Source organism: Nesoenas mayeri, assembly GCF_963082525.1.
Source record: "Nesoenas mayeri genome assembly, chromosome: 32".
Classification (NCBI taxonomy): Eukaryota; Metazoa; Chordata; class Aves; order Columbiformes; family Columbidae; genus Nesoenas; species Nesoenas mayeri.
Genome location: NC_137570.1, coordinates 500,542 through 516,903, shown reverse-complemented (window position 1 = coordinate 516,903; position 16,362 = coordinate 500,542). Strand labels below are relative to the sequence as shown.

Genomic DNA, 16,362 nt, shown 5'->3' with positions numbered 1-16,362 from the left:
CCCCTTGTTTCCCCTCCCCCGCCCCATTTTGGAGCAAAATCGCCGCGTTTTGGGGCTAAAACCGCCACAATTCGCCCATAAAGCGGCGGGGGAGGTGCCGCTTCCGGCTTCTTCCCGCCCGCGGCCGGAAGCGGCGGTCACGTGAGGTTGGGGGGGGTGGGCATCACGTGAGCGCGAGGTCACGTGAGCGGCGCCTGGGCCGGGGCGGCCGGTACGGGCGGGAAAGGGCGAAATTTGGGGTGAAATCCGCGGGTTTGGGGCAAAAATGGGGGAGCGGGGGAAATGGGGGGAGGGATGAGGGTGTTGGGGGCAAATTTGGGGCGAATTTGGGGGATTTTAGTGAAAAATGGGGCAAATTGGGGGTGGGGGAGCTGTGGGTCTCTCTATAGTCTCTATGGTCCCTTTGCGTCTCTATGGTCTCTATGGTCTCTATGGTCTCTATGGGTCCCTATGGGTCCCTATGGGTCTCTATGGTCTCTATGGTCTCTATGGGTCTCTATGGGTCTCTATGAGTCCCTATGGGTCCCTATGGGTCTCTATGGTCTCTATGGTCTCTATGGTCTCTATGGGTCTCTATGGTCTCTATGGGTCTCTATGGTCCCTATGGGTCCCTATGGGTCTCTATGGTGTCTATGAGTCTCTATGGGTCTCTGTGGGTCTCTATGGGTCCCTATGGTCTCTATGGTCTCTATAGGTCTCTAAGGGTCTCTATGGGTCTCTATGGTCTCTATGGTCTCTATGGGTCTCTATGGGTCTCTATGGGTCCCTATGGGTCTCTATGGCTCTCTATGGGTCTCTTTGGTCTCTATGGGTCCCTATGGGTCTCTATGGGTCTCTATGGTCTCTATGGGTCTCTATGGGTCCCTATGGGTCTCTATGGTCTCTATGGGTCTCTATGGTCCCTATGGGTCCCTATGGGTCTCTATGGGTCCCTATGGGTCTCTATGGGTCTCTATGAGTCAATCTATGGGTCTCTATGTGTCCCTATGGGTCTCTATGGGTCTCTATGGGTCACTCTGTGGGTCTCTATGGGTCCCTATGGGTCTCTATGGGTCACTCTGTGGGTCTCTATGGGTCACTCTGTGGGTCTCTATGGGTCCCTATGGGTCTCTATGGGTCAATCTATGGGTCCCTATGGGTCTCTATGAGTCAATCTATGGGTCTCTATGTGTCCCTATGGGTCCCTATGGGTCCCTATGGGTCCCTATGTGTCCCTATGGGTCCCTATGGGTCCCTATGGGTCACTCTGTGGGTCTCTATGGATCACTCTGTGGGTCTCTATGGGTCACTCTATGGGTCTCTATGTGTCCCTATGTGTCCCTATGGGTCCCTCTGTGGGTCTCTATGGGTCAGTCTATGTGTCCCTATGTGTCCCTATGTGTCCCTATGGGTCAATCTATGGGTCTCTATGGTCTCTATGGGTCAATCTATGGGTCTCTATGGGTCAATCTATGTGTCCCTATGGGTCCCTATGGTCCCTATGGGTCACTTATGGGTCTGCCCCCAGGCTGCCCCATGGCGTCGCGGCCGCTCCTTGGCCGCGCGGACGACACGGGGGGGGAGGAGCCGCCCCACAGCGCCCCCCCCGGCCCCACGGCGCCCCATAGCGGCCCCACGGCGCCCCATAGCGCCCCCCGGCTGGCGCTGGCCGTGCTCTGCTACGTCAACCTGCTCAACTACATGGACCGGTTCACCCTGGCCAGTATGTGGGGCAGGATGTGGGGCGGGATGTGGGGCGGGATGTGGGGTCACTATGGGTCACTTATGGGGTCACTTATGGGTCGATTTTTGGGCAGTTATGGGTCTCTATGGGTCACTTATGGGGTCACTTATGGGTCACTATGGGTCACTTGTGGGGTCAGTTATGGGTTACTATGGGTCACTTATGGGTCACTATGGGACAATTATGGGTCATTATGGGTCAGTTATGGGGTCACTATGGGTCAGTTATGGGTCACTGTGGGTCACTATGGGTCAGTTATGGGGTCACTATGGATCATTATGGGGTCACTTATGGGTCTCTATGGGTCAGTTATGGGGTCACTATGGGTCACTTATGGGTCACTATCGGTCTCTATGGGTCACTATGGGTCAGTTATGGGTCACTATGGATCATTATGGGGTCAGTTATGGGTCTCTATGGGTCAGTTATGGGGTCTCTATGGGTCACTATGAGTCTCTATGGGTCACTATGGGTCAGTTATGGGTCACTATGGGTCAGTTATGGGTCTCTATGGGTCACTATGGGTCAGTTATGGGGTCATTATGGGTCACTTGTGGGTCATTATGGGTCACCTATGGGTCACTATGGGTCAGTTATGGGGTCTCTATGGGTCACTATGGGTCAGTTATGGGGTCACTATGGGTCACTTATGGGTCATTATGGGTCACTATGGGTCACTGTGGGTCAATTATGGGTCACTATGTGTCAGTTATGGGCTGTCTATGGGTCACTATGGGTCAGTTATGGGGTCACTTATGGGTCACTTATAGGTTGTTATGGGTCACTATGGGTCAGTTATGGGGTCACTTATGGGTCACTTATGGGGTCACTATGGGTCACTATGGGACAATTATGGGTCGTTATGGGTCAGTTATGGGTCAGTTATGGGGTCACTATGGGTCACTTCTGGGTCACTTATGGGTTGATTTTTGGTCACTTGTGGGTCTCTATGGGTCGCTTGTGGGGTCAGTTATGGGTTGCTATGGGTCACTTATGGGTCACTTATGGGTCACTTATGGGTCGTTATGGGTCACTTATGAGGTCAGTTATGGGTCACTATGGGTCACTTATGGGTCAATATGGGTCAGTTATGGGGTCACTATGGGTCACTTATGGGTCAGTTAAGGGTTGCTATGGGTCACTTATGGGTCACTATGGGTCAATTATGGGTCAGTTATGGGGTCACTATGGGTCACTATGAGTGTCTGTGGGTCACTATGGGTCAGTTATAGGGTCACTTATGGGGTCACTATGGGTCACTTATGGGTCGCTATGGGTCACTTATGGGTCACTTATGGGTCACTATGGGTCACTGTGGGTCTCTATGGGTCAGCTATGGGTCACTATGGGTCAATTATGGGTCTCTATGGGTCAGGTATGGGGTCACTTATGGGTCACTATGGGTCAATTATGGGTCGCTATGGGTCACTTATGGGTCACTGTGGGTCACTGTGGGTCTCTATGGGTCAGCTATGGGTCACTATGGGTCAATTATGGGTCACTATGGGTCAGGTATGGGGTCACTTATGGGTCACTATGGGTCAATTATGGGTCGCTATGGGTCAGTTATGGGGTCTCTGTGGGTCACTATGGGTCAGTTATGGGTTGCTATGGGTCACTTATGGGTCACTATGGGTCAGTTATGGGGTCACTGTGGGTCTCTATGGGTCAGCTATGGGTCATTTATGGGTCACTATAGGTCAGTTATGGGGTCACTATGGGTCACTTAGGCGTCAGTTATGGGTCAATTTTTGGTCAGTTATGGGTCGCTATGGGTCACTTATGGGTCTCTATGGGTCACTCATGGGGTCACTATGGGTCGGGGGGTCGCTATGGGTCATTCATGGGTCACTTATGGGTCAATTTTCGGTCATTTATGGGCCATTTATGAGTCTCTGTGGGTCACTTATGGGTCGCTATGGGTCACTTATGGGTCGCTGTGGGTCTGTGCCCCCCAGGCGTCCTCCCCGATGTTGAGGACTTTTTCGGCATCGACGACGGGAAATCCGGACTCCTGCAGACAGGTCTGCCCCATAGCTGCCCCACACGTGTGGGGCTGACCCACATCCTGCCCCATAGCTGCCCCACACGTGTGGGGCTGCCCCACATCCTGCCCCATAGCTGCCCCACACGTGTGGGGCTGACCCACATCCTGCCCCGCATCCTGCCCCATAGCTGCCCCACACGTGTGGGGCTGACCCACATCCTGCCCCACATCCTGCCCCATAGCTGCCCCACACGTGTGGGGCTGCCCCACATCCTGCCCCATAGCTGCCCCACACGTGTGGGGCTGACCCACATCCTGCCCCATAGCTGCCCCACACGTGTGGCGCTGACCCCCAACTGACTCCCCATAGAGCTCCTGTGGGTCTGCCCCATAGCTGCCCCACACATGTGGGGCTGCCCCATATCCTGCCCCATAGCTGCCCCACACGGGTGGGGCTGACCCACATCCTGCCGCACATCCTGCCCCATAGCTGCCCCACATATGTGGGGCTGACCCACATCCTGCCCCACATCCTGCCCCATAGCTGCCCCACATGTGTGGGGCTGACCCACATCCTGCCCCATAGCTGCCCCACACGTGTGGGGCTGCCCCACATCCTGCCCCATAGCTGCCCCACATATGTGGGGCTGACCCCCAACTGACCCCCCATAGAGCTCCTGTGGGTCTGCCCCATAGCTGCCCCACACATGTGGGGCTGCCCCACATCCTGCCCCATAGCTGCCCCACACGGGTGGGGCTGCCCCACATCCTGCCCCATAGCTGCCCCACACGTGTGGGGCTGACCCACATCCCGCCCCACATCCTGCCCCATAGCTGCCCCACACGTGTGGGGCTGACCCACATCCTGCCCCATAGCTGCCCCACATATGTGGGGCTGACCCACATCCTGCCCCACATCCTGCCCCATAGCTGCCCCACATGTGTGGGTCTGCCCCCCATCCTGCCCCATAGCTGCCCCACATGTGTGGGTCTGCCCCCCATCCTGCCCCATAGCTGCCCCACACGTGTGGGGCTGACCCATAGATCCTCAGTGTTCATCCTCAGTTCTCTGTGGGGGGTCCTGCCCCACACATGTGGGTCTGCCCCATAGCTTTCCGTTCCCCATTGGGGTCCTGCCCCACACGTGTGGGTCTGCCCCCCATCCTGCCCCCCATCCCGCCCCACACGTGTGGGTCTCGCAGTGTTCATCCTCAGTTCCCTATGGGGCGTCCTGCCCCACACGTGGTGGGTCTCCCCCTATCCTGCCCCCCATCCCGCCCCATATGTGTGGGTCTCCCCCAGTGTTCATCCTGAGTTACCTGTGGGTCCCGCCCCACACGTGTGGGTCTGTCCCATAGCTCTCAGCTCCTTATGGGGGGTCCCGCCCCACACGTGTGGGTCCCACCTCCCACCCTGCCCCACACGTGTGGGTCTGCCCCATAGCTCTCAGTTCCCTATGGGGGGTCCCGCCCCACACGTGTGGGTCTGCCCCATAGCTCTCAGTTCCCTATGGGGGGTCTCGCCCCACACGTGTGGGGTCTGCCCCATAGCTCTCAGCTCCCTATGGGGGTCCCGCCCCACACGTGTGGGTCTGCCCCATAGCTCTCAGCTCCCCATGGGGGGTCCGCCCCACACGTGTGGGTCTGCCCCATAGCTCTCAGCTCCCTATGGGGGGTCCCGCCCCACACGTGTGGGTCTGCCCCATAGCTCTCAGCTCCCTATGGGGGGTCCCGCCTCACACGTGTGGGTCTGCCCCATAGCTCTCAGCTCCCTATGGGGGGTCCCGCCCCACACGTGTGGGTCTGCCCCATAGCTCTCAGTTCCCCATTGGGGTCCCGCCCCACACGTGTGGGTCTGCCCCCATAGCTCTCAGCTCCCCATGGGGGGTCCCGCCCCACACGTGTGGGTCTGCCCCATAGCTCTCAGTTCCCTATGGGGGGTCTCGCCCCACACGTGTGGGTCTGCCCCATAGCTCTCAGCTCCCTATGGGGGGTCCCGCCCCACACGTGTGGGTCTGCCCCATAGCTCTCAGCTCCCCATGGGGGGTCCCGCCCCACACGTGTGGGTCTACCCCATAGCTCTCAGGTCCCTATGGGGGGTCCCGCCCCACACGTGTGGGTCTGCCCCATAGCTCTCAGTTCCCTATGGGGGGTCTCGCCCCACACGTGTGCGTCTGCCCCATAGCTCTCAGCTCCCTATGGGGGGTCCCGCCCCACACGTGTGGGTCTGCCCCATAGCTCTCAGCTCCCTATGGGGGGTCCCGCCCCACACGTGTGGGTCTGCCCCCATAGCTCTCAGCTCCCTATGGGGGGGTCCCGCCTCACACGTGTGGGTCTGCCCCATAGCTCTCAGCTCCCTATGGGGGGTCCCGCCCCACACGTGTGGGTCTGCCCCATAGCTCTCAGTTCCCCATTGGGGTCCCGCCCCACACGTGTGGGTCTGCCCCATAGCTCTCAGCTCCCCATGGGGGGTCCCGCCCCACACGTGTGGGTCTGCCCCATAGCTCTCAGTTCCCTATGGGGGGTCTCGCCCCACACGTGTGGGTCTGCCCCATAGCTCTCAGCTCCCTATGGGGGGTCCCGCCCCACACGTGTGGGTCTGCCCCATAGCTCTCAGCTCCCCATGGGGGGTCCCGCCCCACACGTGTGGGTCTACCCCATAGCTCTCAGGTCCCTATGGGGGGTCCCGCCCCACACGTGTGGGGTCTGCCCCATAGCTCTCAGTTCCCTATGGGGGGTCTCGCCCCACACGTGTGCGTCTGCCCCATAGCTCTCAGCTCCCTATGGGGGTCCCGCCCCACACGTGTGGGTCTGCCCCATAGCTCTCAGCTCCCTATGGGGGGTCCCGCCCCACACGTGTGGGTCTGCCCCATAGCTCTCAGCTCCCTATGGGGGGTCCCGCCCCACACGTGTGGGTCTGCCCCATAGCTCTCAGCTCCCTATGGGGGGTCCCGCCCCACACGTGTGGGTCTGCCCCATAGCTCTCAGTTCCCCATGGGGGGTCCCGCCCCACACGTGTGGGTCTGCCCCATAGCTCTCAGCTCCCTATGGGGGGTCCCGCCCCACACGTGTGGGTCTGCCCCATAGCTCTCAGTTCCCCATGGGGGGTCCCGCCCCACACGTGTGGGTCTGCCCCATAGCTCTCAGCTCCCTATGGGGGGTCCCGCCCCACACGTGTGGGTCTGCCCCATAGCTCTCAGCTCCCTATGGGGTTCCCGCCCCACACGTGTGGGTCTGCCCCATAGCTCTCAGCTCCCTATGGGGGGTCCCGCCCCCACACGTGTGGGGTCTGCCCCATAGCTCTCAGCTCCCTATGGGGTTCCCGCCCCCCCACACGTGTGGGTCTGCCCCCCAGTGTTCATCGTGAGCTACCTGCTGCTGGCCCCCCTGTTCGGGTTCCTGGGCGACCGCGGCAGCCGGAAGCTGCTGCTCTGTGGGGCCAGCGCCCTCTGGTCCGCGGCCACGCTGGCCAGCAGCTTCGTCACCCCCACGGTGCGGGGGGAGATGTGGGGCAGGGTAGTGGGGGCAGGACGTGGGGGAGCTATGGGGTGGATGTGGGGGAGATATGGGGTATCTATGGGGTGGATGTGGGGCAGGATGTGGGGGAGATGTGGGGGAGTTATGGGGCAGGATGTGGGGCAGGATGTGGGGGAGCTATGGGGGGGATATGGGGTGTCTATGGGGTGGATTTGAGGGAGCTATGGGGGGGATATGGGGTATCTATGGGGTGGATTTGAGGGAGCTATGGGGGGATATGGGGTGTCTATGGGGTGTCTATGGGGCCTCTGGTCCGCGGCCACGCTGGCCAGCAGCTTCGTGACCCCCACGGTGCATGTGGGGCGGGATGTGGGGCAGATGTGGGGCACAGTGGGGCAGGACATGGGGGGAGATATGGGGTGGATGTGGGGGAGATATGGGGTATCTATGGGGTGGATGTGGGGGAGATATGGGGGGGATATGGGGTGTCTATGGGGGAGATATGGGGGAGCTATGGGGTGGATGTGGGGCAGGACGTGGGGGAGCTATGGGGGGGATATGGGGTGTCTATGGGGTGGATGTGGGGGAGATATGGGGGGGGATATGGGGTGTCTATGGGGCAGATGTGGGGCCAGCGCCCTCTGGTCCGCGGCCACGCTGGCCAGCAGCTTCGTCACCCCCACGGTGCGGGGGGAGATGTGGGGCAGGGTGTGGGGCAGGACATGATGGGCTATGGGGGGATATCGGGTGTCTATGGGGTGGATGTGGGGGAGATACGGGGTATCTATGGGGTGGATGTGGGGCAGGAGGTGGGACAGGATGTGGGGTGGATGTGGGGGAGATATGGGGTATCTATGGGGTGGATGTGAGGCAGGATGTGGGGCAGCTATGGGGAGAATATGGGGTGGATGTGGGGCAGGACATGGGGCAGCTATGATGGGAGAGATATGGGGTGAATGTGGGGCAGGATGTGGGGGAGATATGGGGTATCTATGGGGTGGATGTGGGGCAGGATGTGGGGGAGATATGGGGGGGATATGGGGTGTCTATGGGGCAGATGTGGGGCCAGCGCCCTCTGGTCCGCGGCCACGCTGGCCAGCAGCTTCGTCACCCCCACGGTGCGGGGGGAGATGTGGGGCAGGGTGTGGGGCAGGACATGGGGGGCTATGGGGGGATATGGGGTGTCTATGGGGTGGATGTGGGGCAGGATGTGGGGGAGATACGAGGTATCTATGGGGGGGATATGGAGTGGATGTGGGGCAGGATATGGGGGGGATATGGGGTATCTATGGGGTGGATGTGGGGCAGGATGTGGGGCACAATGGGGAGGATGTGGGGGAGCTATGGGGCAGGATGTGGGGCAGGATGTGGGGGAGCTATGGGAGAGCTATGGGGCAAAATTTGGGCTAGGACATGGGGTATCTATGGGGTGGATGTGGGGTGTCTATGGGGGGATATGGGGTGTCTATGGGGCAGATGTGGGGCCAGCGCCCTCTGGTCCGCGGCCACGCTGGCCAGCAGCTGCGTGACCCACACGGTGCGTGTGGGGCGGGATGTGGGGCGGGATGTGGGGCAGGACGTGGGGGAGCTATGGGGTGGATGTGGGGGAGATATGGGGTATCTATGGGGTGGATGTGGGGCAGGATGTGGGACAGGATGTGGGGTGGATGTGGGGGAGATATGGGGTATCTATGGGGTGGATGTGGGGCAGGATGTGGGGCAGCTATGGGGAGAATATGGGGTGGATGTGGGGCAGGACATGGGGCAGCTATGATGGGAGAGATATGGGGTGAATGTGGGGCAGGATGTGGGGGAGATACAGGGTATCTATGGGGTGGATGTGGGGCAGGATGTGGGGCAGCTATGGGGAGAATATGGGGTGGATGTGGGGCAGGACATGGGGCAGCTATGATGGGAGAGATATGGGGTGAATGTGGGGCAGGATGTGGGGGAGATACAGGGTATCTATGGGGTGGATGTGGGGCAGGATATGGGGAGCTATGGGGGGATATGGGGTGTCTATGGGGCAGGTGTGGGGCCAGCGCCCTCTGGTCCGCGGCCACGCTGGCCAGCAGCTGCGTGACCCACACGGTGCGGGGGGAGATGTGGGGCAGGGTGTGGGGCAGGACATGGGGAGCTACGGGGGGATATGGGGTGTCTATGGGGTGGATGTGGGGGAGATATGGGGTGTCTATGGGGTGGATGTGGGGCAGGATGTGGGGGAGATGTGGGGGAGTTATGGGGCAGGATGTGGGGGAGCTATGGGGGGGATATGGGGTGGATGTGGGGAGAATGTGGACGGATAATGGGGTGGGATATGGGGAATAAATGGGGCAGATGTGGGGCAGGATGTGGGGGAGATATGGGGGGGATATGGGGTGTCTGTGGGGGAGATATGGGGTGTCTATGGGGTGGATGTGGGGGAGATATGGGGGGGATATGGGGTGTCTATGGGGGAGATATGGGGTATCTATGGGGTGGATGTGGGGCAGGATGTGGAGCACAATGGGGAGGATGTGGGGGAGCTATGGGGCAGGATGTGGGGCAGGACATGGGGGAGCTATGGGGGGGATGGGGGTAGGATGTGGGGCAGCTATGGGGGAGAAATGGGGTGGATGTGGGGCAGGATGTGGGGGAGATACGAGGTATCTATGGGGGGGATATGGAGTGGATGTGGGGCAGGATATGGGGGGGATATGGGGTATCTATGGGGTGGATGTGGGGCAGGATATGGGGCACAATGGGGAGGATGTGGGGGAGCTATGGGGCAGGATGTGGGGCAGGATGTGGGGGAGCTATGGGAGAGCTATGGGGCAAAATTTGGGCTAGGACATGGGGTGTCTATGGGGTGGATGTGGGGGAGATATGGGGGGGGATATGGGGTGTCTATGGGGCAGATGTGGGGCCAGCGCCCTCTGGTCCGCGGCCACGCTGGCCAGCAGCTGCGTGACCCACACGGTGCGTGTGGGGCGGGATGTGGGGCGGGATGTGGGGCAGGACGTGGGGGAGCTATGGGGTGGATGTGGGGGAGATATGGGGTATCTATGGGGTGGATGTGGGGCAGGATGTGGGGGAGATATGGGGAGAATATGGGGTGGATGTGGGGCAGGACATGGGGCAGCTATGATGGGAGAGATATGGGGTGAATGTGGGGCAGGATGTGGGGGAGATACAGGGTATCTATGGGGTGGATGTGGGGCAGGATGGGGGGGGAGATGTGTGGGAGTTATGGGGCAGGATGTGGGGCAGGATGTGGGGGAGCTATGGGGGGGATATGGGGTGTCTATGGGGTGGATTTGAGGGAGCTATGGGGGGGATATGGGGTGTCTATGGGGTGTCTATGGGGCCTCTGGTCCGCGGCCACGCTGGCCAGCAGCTTCGTGACCCCCACGGTGCATGTGGGGCGGGATGTGGGGCAGATGTGGGGCACAGTGGGGCAGGACATGGGGGAGATATGGGGTGGATGTGGGGGAGATATGGGGTATCTATGGGGTGGATGTGGGGGAGTTATGGGGGGGATATGGGGTGTCTATGGGGGAGATATGGGGTATCTATGGGGTGGATGTGGGGCAGGACATGGGGGAGCTATGGGGGGGATATGGGGTGTCTATGGGGTGGATGTGGGGCAGGATGTGGGGGAGCTATGGGGGGGATATGGGGTGTATGTGGGGTGGGATGTGGGGCAGGACATGGGGGAGCTATGGGGGGCATATGGGGTATCTATGGGGTGGATGTGGGGCAGGATGTGGAGCACAATGGGGCAGGATGTAGGGCAGGATATGGGGGAGATATGGGGTGGATGTGGGGTATCTATGGGGTGGATGTGGGGCAGGATGTGGGGGAGCTATAGGGGAGATATGGGGTATATGTGGGGTGGGATGTGGGGCAGGATGTGGGGTAGGACGTGGGGTATCTATGGGGGGGATAGGGGGTGGATGTGGGGCAGGACGTGGGGGGGATGTGGGGTATCTATGGGGTGGATGTGGGGAGAATGTGGGTGAATAATAGGGTGGGATATGGAGAGTAAATGGGGCAGATGTGGGGCAGGATGTGGGGCAGGACATGGGGAAGCTATGGGGGGGATATGGGGTGGATGTGGGGTGGGATGTGGGGTGTCTATGGGGGGGATATGGGGTGTCTATGGGGGAGATATGGGGTGTCTATGGGGGGGATATGGGGTGTCTATGGGGAGATATGGGGTGTCTATGGGGAGATATGAGGTGTCTATGGGGGGATATGGGGTATCTATGGGGAGATATGGGGTGTCTATGGGGGGGATATGGGGTGTCTATGGGGAGATATGGGGTGTCTATGGGGGGGATATGGAGTGTCTATGGGGGGGATATGGGGTATCTATGGGGAGATATGGGGTGTCTATGGGGGGATATGGGGTGTCTATGGGGGGGATATGGGGTGTCTATGGGGTGGGATGTGAGGCAGGATGTGGGGCAGGACATGGGGGAGATGTGGGGTATCTGTGGGGTGGATGTGGGGCAGGGTGTGGGGCACAGTGGGGTGGATGTGGGGGAGATATGGGGTGTCTATGGGTGGATGTGGGGGAGATATGGGGTGGGTGTGGGGCAGGTTGAGGGGGAAGCTATGGGGTGGATATGGGGTGTCTATGGGGTGGATGTGGGGCGGGATGTGGGGCAGGATGGAGCAGGACGTGGGGAAGCTATGGGGGAAATATGGGGGAGATATGGGGTATCTATGGGGTGGATGTGGGGCAGGATGTGGGGGAGATATGGGGTATCTATGGGGTGGATGTGGGGCAGGATGTGGGGCAGGATATGGGGGAGCTATGGGGGGGATATGGGGGAGATATGGGGTGGATGTGGGGGGAGATATGGGGGAGCTATGAGGTGGGTGTGGGGCAGGATGTGGGGGAGTTATGGGGCAGGATGTGGGGCAGGACATGGGGAAGCTATGGGGGAGATATGGGGCAGATGTGGGGTATCTGTGGGGGGGATATGGGGTATCTATGGGGTGGATGTGGGGCAGGATGTGGGGGAACTATGGGGGAGATATGGGGTATCTATGGGGTGGATGTGGGGGAGTTATGGGGCAGGATGTGGGGCAGGATGTGGGGGAGCTATGGGGGGGGATATGGGGCAGGTGTGGGGTGCATGTGGGGTGTATGTGGGGCACAATGGGGAGGATGTGGGGGAGCTATGGGGGGATATGGGGTATCTATGGGGTAGATGTGGGGCAGGATGTGGGGGGGATATGGGGTGGATGTGGGGCAGGATGTGGGGCACAATGGGACAGTATGTGGGGTATCTATGGGGTAGATGTGGGGGAGCTATGGGGGGGATATGGGGTGGATGTGGGGCAGGATGTGGGGCACAATGGGGCAGTATGTGGGGTATCTATGGGGTGGATGTGGGGCAGGATGTGGGGGAGCTATGGGGTGGATGTGGGGCACAGTGGGGCAGGACATGGGGGAGCTATGGGGGGATATGGGGGAGATGTGGGGCAGGTGTGGGGCACAATGGGGGGGGGTGGGAGACGGGGGTGGAATCTATGGGGTGGGGGTGACCCCCTGTGACCCCATGTGACCCCATGACCCCCATGTGACCCCATGACCCCATATGACCCCCATGTAACCCTGTGACCCCCTGTGACCCCATGTGACCCTGTGACCTCATGACCCCATGACCCCATATGACCCCATGTAACCCTGTGACCCCCTGTGACCCCATGACCCCATGTGACCCCATGTGACCCCATGTGACCCCACGACCCCCTGTGACCCCATGACCCCATATGACCCCATGTAACCCCATGACCCCCCATGACCCCCATGACCCCATGTGACCCCATGTGACCCCACGACCCCCTGTGACCCCATGACCCCATATGACCCCCTGTGACCCCATGACCCCCATGACCCCCCATGACCCCATATGACCCCATGTAACCCCATGACCCCCTGTGACCCCATGACCCCCATGACCCCATGTAACCCCATGACCCCCTGTGACCCCCATGACCCCATGTGACTCTGTAACCCCCATGTAACCCCATGTGACCCCGTGACCCACGTGACCCCATGACCCCATAGGACCCCCTGTAACCCCACAACCCCCCGTGACCCCATGTGACCCTGTGACCCCATGAGCCCGTGACCTCGTGACCCCATATGACCCCATGACCCCCGTGACCCCATATGACCCCATGAGCCCATGTAACCCCATGACCCCATATGACCCCCATGTAACCCTGTGACCCCCTGTGACCCCATGTGACCCCATGACCCCATGTGACCCCCCTGTAACCCCATGTGACCCCATGACCCCATGTGACCCCATGTGACCCCATGACCCCATGTAACCCCATGACCCTCTGTGACCCCGTGACCCCACGTGACCCCATGAGCCCATGTAACCCCATGACCCCATGAGCCCATGTAACCCTATGACCCCATGTGACCCCATGACCCTATGTGACCCCATGACCCCCCATGACCCCATATGACCCCATGACGCCCCATGACCCCATATGACCTCATGACCCCATGTAACCCCCATGACCCCATGTGACCCCATGACCCCCATGACCCCATGTGACCCCATGACCCCATATGACCCCCTGTGACCCCATGACCCCCCATGACCCCCCATGACCCCATATGACCCCATGTAACCCCATGACCCCCTGTGACCCCATGACCCCCATGTGACCCCATGACCCCATGACCCCCTGTGACCCCCATGACCCCATGTGACCCCATGACCCCCATGAACCCATGACCTCATATGACCCCATGTGACCCCGTGACCCCATGTGACCCCATGAGCCCATGTAAACCCATGACCCCATGACCCCATGTGACCCCATGACCCCATATGACCCCCATGTAACCCTGTGACCCCATGACCCCATGTGACCCCATGTAACCCCACGACCCTGTGACCCCATGACCCCCTGTAACCCCATGTGACCCCATGAGCCCATGTAACCCCATGACCCCATATGACCCCCATGTGACCCTACGAACACCTGTGACCCCATGACCCCATGTGACCCCATGACCTCTTATGACCCCATGACTCCTTATGACCCCATGTGACCCCATGACCCCATGGACCCCATGACCCCATGTAACCCCATGACCCCATATGACCCCATGTAACCCTGTGACCCCCTGTGACCCCATGACCCCATGTGACCCCATGACCCCATATGACCCCCATGTAACCCTGTGACCCCATGACCCTATATGACCCCATGAGCCCATGTAACCCCATGACCCCATATGACCCCATGTGACCCCACGAACACCTGTGACCCCATGACCCCCTGTGACCTCATGACCCCTTATGACCCCATGTGACCCCATGACCCCATATGACCCCATGACCCCATATGACCCCCATGTAACCCTATGACCCCCTGTGACCCCATGACCCCATGTGACCCCATGACCTCTTATGACCCCATGACTCCTTATGACCCCATGTGACCCCATGACCCCATATGACCCCACGAACACCTGTGACCCCATGACCCCCTGTGACCTCATGACCCCTTATGACCCCATGTGACCCCATGACCCCATATGACCCCATGACCCCATATGACCCCCATGTAACCCTATGACCACCTGTGACCCCATGACCCCCCATGACCCCATATGACCCCATGACCCCATATGACCCCGTGACCCCCCGTGACCCCATGTGCCCCCCAGGGGTTCTGGCTGCTGCTGCTGGGCCGGGCGCTGGTGGGGGTGGGGGAGGGGGGGTTCAGCACCGTGGCCCCCGCCCTCATCGCTGACGTCATCGCCGGCCCCGCCCGCACCCCCGCGCTGGCCGCCTTCTACATGGGGGTCCCGCTCGGCAGGTGGGGGCAATGGGGACAGTGGGGGCAATGGGGACTTTGGGGACAGTGGGGGTGATGGGGACAATGGGGGTGATGGGGACATTGGGGGCGATGGGGACATTGGGGGCAATGGGGGTGATGGGGGCAATGGGGGCGATGGGGGCAATGGGGGTGATGGGGGCGATGGGGGCAATGGGGACATTGGGGACATTGGGGGCAATGGGGGCAATGGGGGCAATGGGGACGTTGGGGGCAATGGGGGCATTAGGGGCAATGGGGGCATTGGGGGTGATGGGGACATTGGGGTAATGGGGACAGTGGGGGCAATGGGGACATTGGGGGCAATGGGGGTAATGGGGGCAATGGGGACATTGGGGGCAATGGGGACAATGGGGGCAATGGGGGCAATGGGGACATTGGGGGCAATGGGGGCAATGGGGACATTGGGGGCAATGGGGTCAATGGGGGTGATGGGGACATTGGGGACAATGGGGACAGTGGGGGCAATGGGGACATTGGGGGCAATGGGGGGAATGGGGGCAATGGGGGCAATGGGGGCAATGGGGGCAGTGGGGACATTGGGGGCAATGGGGACATTGGGGACATTGGGGGTAATGGGGACATTGGGGGCAATGGGGGCGATGGGGACATTGGGGGTAATGGGGACAATGGGGACTTTGGGGACAATGGGGGTGATGGGGGCGATGGGGACATTGGGGGCAATGGGGGCAATGGGGGCAATGGGGGTGATGGGGACATTGGGGGCAATGGGGACATTGAGGGCAATGGGGGGCATGAGGAACAATGGGGACATGGAGGGGACATGGGACATGGGGGGATGTGGGGACATTGGGGGTTATGGGGGGACATGGGGACAATGGGGGACATGGGGGGACGTGGGGGGATTTGGGGACATTGGGGGTTATGGGGGATATGGGGACAATGGAGGGATATGGGGGGACATGGGGACATAGGGGGACATGGGGACATGGTGGGATGTGGGGACATGGGGGGACATGGGGATATGGGGGGGTGGGGGGATATGGGGACATTGGGGACAATGGTGACAATGGGGGAATGAGGACATTGGGGACATGGGGGCAATGGGGACAATGGGGACATTGGGGACAATGGGGGACAATGGGGAGATGGGGACAATGGGCTATGGGGACATGGGGGGCAATGGGGCTGGGAGGATTTGGGGAAGGGGGTTGTGGGGTTCCCCTCATGTCCCCCCATGTCCCCATTGTCCCCCATGTCCCCAATGTCCCCATCGTCCCCATCGTCCCCACTGTCCCCATTGTCCCCATTGTCCCCATTGTCCCCATTGCCCCCATGTCCCCAATGTCCCC

The 16,362-nt window shown here is 60.5% G+C and overlaps 1 protein-coding gene across 1 annotated transcript in view; it reads left to right on the top strand.

Moving 5' to 3' along the window:
• The first annotated feature begins 190 nt into the window (after positions 1–190).
• LOC308051136 (protein spinster homolog 1-like) overlaps positions 191–16,362 on the top strand; it is a 44,050-nt gene continuing 27,878 nt past the window's right edge. Inside the window, exons 1-5 of the mRNA XM_080361451.1 lie at positions 191–211; positions 1,508–1,702; positions 3,682–3,747; positions 7,065–7,201; positions 14,880–15,031. Of these exons, the coding sequence (XP_080217577.1) occupies positions 1,516–1,702; positions 3,682–3,747; positions 7,065–7,201; positions 14,880–15,031 (542 nt within the window). The 5' untranslated portion in view covers positions 191–211; positions 1,508–1,515. The remainder of the gene's footprint in view (positions 212–1,507; positions 1,703–3,681; positions 3,748–7,064; positions 7,202–14,879; positions 15,032–16,362) is intronic.